The sequence below is a fragment of the Dioscorea cayenensis genome, chromosome 4 (genome assembly GCF_009730915.1).
Source record: "Dioscorea cayenensis subsp. rotundata cultivar TDr96_F1 chromosome 4, TDr96_F1_v2_PseudoChromosome.rev07_lg8_w22 25.fasta, whole genome shotgun sequence".
NCBI classification, from domain to species: domain Eukaryota; kingdom Viridiplantae; phylum Streptophyta; class Magnoliopsida; order Dioscoreales; family Dioscoreaceae; genus Dioscorea; species Dioscorea cayenensis.
Genome location: NC_052474.1, coordinates 5,289,340 through 5,295,074, shown reverse-complemented (window position 1 = coordinate 5,295,074; position 5,735 = coordinate 5,289,340). Strand labels below are relative to the sequence as shown.

The 5,735-nt window shown below is 31.4% G+C and overlaps 1 protein-coding gene across 2 annotated transcripts; it reads left to right on the top strand.

Moving 5' to 3' along the window:
- Window positions 1-983: 983 nt before the first annotated feature.
- Window positions 984-3,264, top strand: LOC120259394 (AP2-like ethylene-responsive transcription factor PLT2). 2 transcript variants are annotated; one of them, XM_039266987.1, is made up of 7 exons: window positions 984-1,253; window positions 1,633-1,715; window positions 1,783-1,880; window positions 1,968-2,041; window positions 2,150-2,200; window positions 2,324-2,400; window positions 2,564-3,264. In XM_039266987.1, exons 1-7 carry the CDS (start codon window positions 1,024-1,026, stop codon window positions 3,238-3,240), a joined length of 1,290 nt encoding a protein of 429 aa, XP_039122921.1. In that variant the 5' UTR covers window positions 984-1,023; the 3' UTR covers window positions 3,241-3,264. The 2 variants fall into 2 exon arrangements, with proteins under 2 accessions (XP_039122921.1, XP_039122920.1); XM_039266986.1 differs by having other exon boundaries at window positions 2,147-2,200.
- Window positions 3,265-5,735: the final 2,471 nt, after the last annotated feature.

The following is a 5,735-nucleotide window of genomic DNA, read 5'->3' as shown; positions in this document are numbered from 1 at the left end:
GTAGCTTAGGCTTATCTCCTTTCAATCTTCATCCCAATGGACAAAACCACTTCACTAACAGCTACAAATTCTCATTTGTTTCTTATTGTCTTTTCATTGCTTTTGTTGGAAGTTTATGAATTTGTCTTTGCATGCATTCATGCAACAATCTCACACTTATTCACCAACTCATAGTTTCAGCATTTCAAGCAATGGATTTAGATAACTGGTTTTTTTCTACTCTCAAATTCTTTAACACTTGTATAATCTTCTAGCTTCTCCTTTTTGTTTGCTTTTGCATTAGCAATGGATAAGATATATATATATATATATATATATTGAGGCATACGGTTTTTTTTAATAATAGGCAACAAATGTCACTTTTTATATGAATACTAAACAAGACTCAAACAAGACTCTGAACCCGGATGTACAGAGATATATACTAATATGAAAAATAGTATAAGAATCCTGGATGAAACGAAAGATATGAACGAAGACGTGAACAAGACTTATCGGGGAGGGATTTGAACCCATGATCTCCCCCTTATACTTTTGGTGTCATACCATTGAGGCATACGTACATGCATGCAATGTAGACACAAATTAATATATATAGAAAAATATAATAACAAATACATAGATATGTTTATATACATATATACATGCACCTAATGTAGATACACAAAAGTATATATATATATATATATAGTGAGGAAGGCGCATATGAAGCTACAAAAAGAGAAAATCAAACAAACAAAGAGAGTGTGGAGGAGGGTGCGCTGGCTTCAAAAATTCCAACAAAAAAACTCTGTCAGTATTCATCCTGAAATCATCGTCTCTACTTGTCTTCTTTCTTCATAATAGAAAACATCATCTCAACTCTTACTCTATATATATATATATATAAACTCTTCAATTCTTCAAACAATACACTCTTCTTATTCTTCTTCATATATCTTCTTCATCTTTCTCTTTATAACTTAGATTGTTGTGAGTTTAAAAATATAATTTTTTCCAAGGAAGGAGGAGAAGAAGAAAGAGATGGACGTGATGTTGATCAAGAGTGAGATTAGTGGGAATGGAAAGAGACTCCTCGGTGTTGCCGGAGGTTCATCAGAGAGTGGTGATCAGGTTGTCAAGTGTATCAAGAGGAGAAGAAGAGAGCCAGCACTGCCACCAATCTCAGTTGATCATAACCATGGTGGAGTTCTTGAACAGTCTCCTAGCAGTAGCACCATCAAGAGAAGCTCTAGATTTCGCGGTGTTAGCCGGTATATACATGCATATATATATATATATATATATCTTTGTTTTTGTGTGTGATTCTACCTTCCTGAATTCTTTTTTGTTATCAAGGTTTGAACTTTTATATGTACATACTTGTTGTGTTTTTCTCTTGTGGTTTCTTTTCATTTCACTCTTTATTTTTCAATTTTTGTGTTTGATTCTTGTTATTGCATATATCATGCTCTAGATCTATGTATTTCATTTTTTGTTTTTAATTTCAGAGATAGAATTTTGAGAAAATAAAGAAGAATATATAATTAAAGAAAGAACAAGAAGATGAATTTAAACTATATGTATTAATTGTTAGATTATTGTTTATTGGCTGAAATTTGAATAAAATGGGAATTGAATTTGTTTCTGCAGACATAGATGGACAGGCAGGTATGAAGCACACCTCTGGGACAAAGGTTCTTGGAATGCAACACAAAAGAAGAAGGGAAAACAAGGTACTTATTAATTACCCTTTATTATATATATATATATATATAATCAAATTCATTGATCTCCTAAAAGTTTATCTTGGTGCTTATGATGAAGAAGAATCAGCAGCAAGAGCTTATGATCTTGCTGCACTAAAGTACTGGGGACCTACAACCTTCACAAACTTCCCAGTAAGTTTCTATAAATCTGTTTTTAATATTTTGAAAATGAAATATGAATATTCACAAATAATGAAAATTGAGTATATATAATCTCAGGTACCTGATTATGAGAAAGAGTTGGAAATAATGCAAAGTGTGACTAGAGAGGAGTACTTAGCCTCATTAAGAAGGTATTAGATTCTAGTCCCTAATTAATTAACTCTAAATGCTTCCTTAAAATTTTTTTATTAAAAGAATGAAACCATTTTTATTGAAGAAGTAAATTGCTTTGCTAGCAGGAAGAGCAGTGGCTTCTCAAGAGGTGTCTCAAAATATAGGGGTGTTGCAAGGTATGCCTATATATATATATATATATATATATATATATCCAATAAATTTTATTTAAGATCAATGAATGATTTAGATAAATCTCATTAGCACTAAAAATTTTCATAAAATATGAAATAATGCAGGCATCATCACAATGGAAGATGGGAAGCAAGGATTGGTAGAGTGTTTGGCAACAAGTACCTCTATCTTGGCACTTACAGTAAGTTCAACAACTAAACTGAATTTTTAATTTAAGAAGTCAAACTACATAACAAAATCAATTGACTTAATCACATGATATAATAACATTAATTTCAACCGAATTAGACACACTTGATCCATGTTTATCAAAATGATTAGTGACACAAAATGAATAAAAACAGGCACACAAGAAGAAGCAGCTCATGCATATGATATAGCAGCCATAGAATACAGAGGAATCAATGCAGTGACAAACTTTGATTTGAGCACATACATAAGATGGTTAAGGCCTGGAGGATCATCAACCACAACTCCAATAATGCAAACTCCTCAAGAACAACAGCAACAACACCAAAACACCACCACCACCATTAATGGAGCTCCATTAAGAGCCATGCAAACTCCTTCAAGTGCTGCTCTCTTTGCAAACACTAATAATAATAACAATGAGAGTGATCACCAACTTGTGCTGTCTCCAAGGAACCCTTTTGTTGCTGCTAGCACTGGATCATCATCACCATTGAAACAAGAAATAGGAACTCATTATAATCAGCATCTTCATAATCAGTTCATTAATGGAAGCAGTGGCAGTAAGTCATCTCCTACTGCACTTAGTCTCTTGTTAAGGTCTTCAGTGTTTAGAGAACTTGTGGAGAAGAACTCAAGTGTTTGTAGTCCAAATGAAGAGATCATTGAAGGTGAGGAAGTGAAGGATGATGTTCAGTATAATCATGGGATGATTTGCCAAGGTATTGCTGAACATGTCAATGCTTATGCTGGTAATGGAAGTGCAATTGAGTTGCAAGATGGTGCACCTTTTCTTTGGAATGGTGTTATGGCAATGCCTTCAATTCAGTAGTGAAACAAGAGAGGTGGGCATATATATGGTACATGATAAAATGTTATGATTTGATGATCTAACTTTTTTTTTTTTAATTTACTTAAAGGATAAATTTGTTATCATGTGTTATTGACTGATAGCAGATGATATTTGCTTATTGTTAATTACTATGTGAAGTGTTAATCTTAAGATTAATGACGGTTGCTAGCTCTTTTAGTATGATAAATGGATTATTGGTCATTGGCGGATGATAAGATTCTCTCTTTTTTTTTTTTTACATATTTACAAAAACAAAGTTAATCTAGTGTCTACTTTTTTTTTTTTACCTTTTTTATTATATATATATATATATATATATAAACTGATGCAAAAGGAATGGACTATGTATTATGTTGATTTATATATATATGGTACGAATGAAGATGAAACTGCTGCCGTGTAGTATTATTTTATCATTATTGATGATTTTCTAGAGATAATCATCTTATGGTAACATGATAGAATTATACTTATTTTTAGGCAAAAGAAAGGACATAAGGATATGATGATCAGAACAGAAAATTGCAATTATGCTTTTAAAAAAGAAAAGAAAAGAAAGAAATGTTACCATGTACTATTACTAATACATGTCTAACTTTGCTTATTGTTAACAATGATGTAGAATAATTAATCTAATTTTGATGGTGGCTGTTTAAAGAGGATGCTAAACACTTGTTGAATGGCACATGACATAATCCTCTTTTTTATTTAAGAAGAAAGAAAATAGATTGAAATTGAAGTTTTTTTTTTGTCCAATAGTGATATATTTGTTTAATAACACAACATTGCACAAGTACCGCGCGCTACAACGTTTTATTTTTAAAGACACAAATATTTTATTTACATTGACATTTGTTGTCATGATTCATTTTATTTTTAGTAAAGTTTTATTTAAAACTTATTTAATGAATTATTATCAAATGTGACTCAATTCGATTTGAGTTTGAGGATTAAAAGAATAATTTAAGCTTGTTTATGGAATCATTAAGGTTTGAGTTCAAGCTTGTTAAAATCTTTTTTTTTTTTTTTAATAAAGTGGATAAACCACAAATTTATTAAAAAAGAGCGAACTGGAAGCAACAAAGTACAAACGATGAATGATTATATTAATAACCAAATAAGTTAACAAATAATTACAATAATAATCAAATAAACATTGTGATGTAACTATCTATAAATATTTTTTTCGATATTATTAACGATCTGGTAAATAAGCTTGTTCATGACACTATTAATGATTATATTAATGATTGTTACAAATAAAATTGGAAATGATACTATAAACGAGTTTTTAATTATACAACAAACAATTTATTCAAAAGATTTAATGAGGCGAGCTTGGTGGTGTTCAAACTTGGCTCATTTATCTTACGAGCTCATTTAACTTAATGAACTAGCTGACCTGAGCTTTTAACGAGCTGAGCCTTCGAATAGTAGTTTAGAGCCCTATATGAGTGACTCAAATTGACAACAATGACATAGTCATATATACACCTTAATATACATACATACATACATACATATATATATATAAACGAGTTCACAACCGAGCTTATAAATGAGCTTTGTTAACGAGCTTGTTTGCAAGCTGTGTTCATGAACCAAAACGAGCTGAGCTTTCGGCTGCTCAAGCTTGGCTCATTTATTTATTAATCGAACTTGAAAATGATGTTCAAGCTTGGCTCGTTTATATTATGAGCTGAACACGAACGAGCCTTTATCGAGCCGAACACTGAGCCGCTCACGAACGGCTCGGCTCAAATACACCCCTACATACAACCAACGAACCAAACAAATACACTGAACCAGGGAATTAAAACTGAAAAGGAATATTCATATCACACATCTTAGTTATCCCCATGCTCTAACCATACAAAATAGGGAAAATTACTGTTTACCCCTCAAGAATTTCAAAACTTCCCAAACACTTTCGTGAGTTTTGAATACCTCGACATGACCCCTTCCTTTATTGTTTCACTTCCTTTTTTCGCCCCTCGCATTATGAAATTCCATCATCGCTCTTAAACCTTTTTGATGCATTCTTTCATTCTTTTATATCAGTTGTTTTTTGAGACTTCGTTTTTAAACTCAGTTTGAGCTCTTCATGTTTTAATGACATTATTTAAGCGGAAAACCAATAGGGTTCGATCCTGGTGTAAAACAAATTAATCTTATTTTTAAATTAAACCAACGATATTTAAGCACTTTTTAATAAGCAATATATTAAGCGAAATATATATTAATTAATTATGAAGATTATTCGTTATTTATTATATGGAGATAATATTTAAAATTAATAAGTTTGTGGAAAGATTTGGAGTTAACACAACAAACTTATTTCAAACAAAAGAGAACAGTTATGAATGGCCGTTGCGTTTCAAATAGAAGGCTAGAACTTCATGCGCAGCAGGCTGATTTAAGCGGTTTTTAAATAAACTTTAAAGGATGAGCTGAATCGTGACAGCAATGTCAAT

Excerpts from the sequence above, each read along its gene's own strand:
- LOC120259394 (XM_039266986.1), top strand. The coding sequence starts at position 1,024 with ATGGACGTGATGTTGATCAAGAGTGAGATTAGTGGGAATGGAAAGAGA. Across the intron at positions 1,881-1,967 it reads CAACCTTCACAAACTTCCCA|GTACCTGATTATGAGAAAGA; the intron begins GTAAGTTTCTAT and ends ATATAATCTCAG. Across the intron at positions 2,042-2,146 it reads TACTTAGCCTCATTAAGAAG|CAGGAAGAGCAGTGGCTTCT; the intron begins GTATTAGATTCT and ends TTGCTTTGCTAG.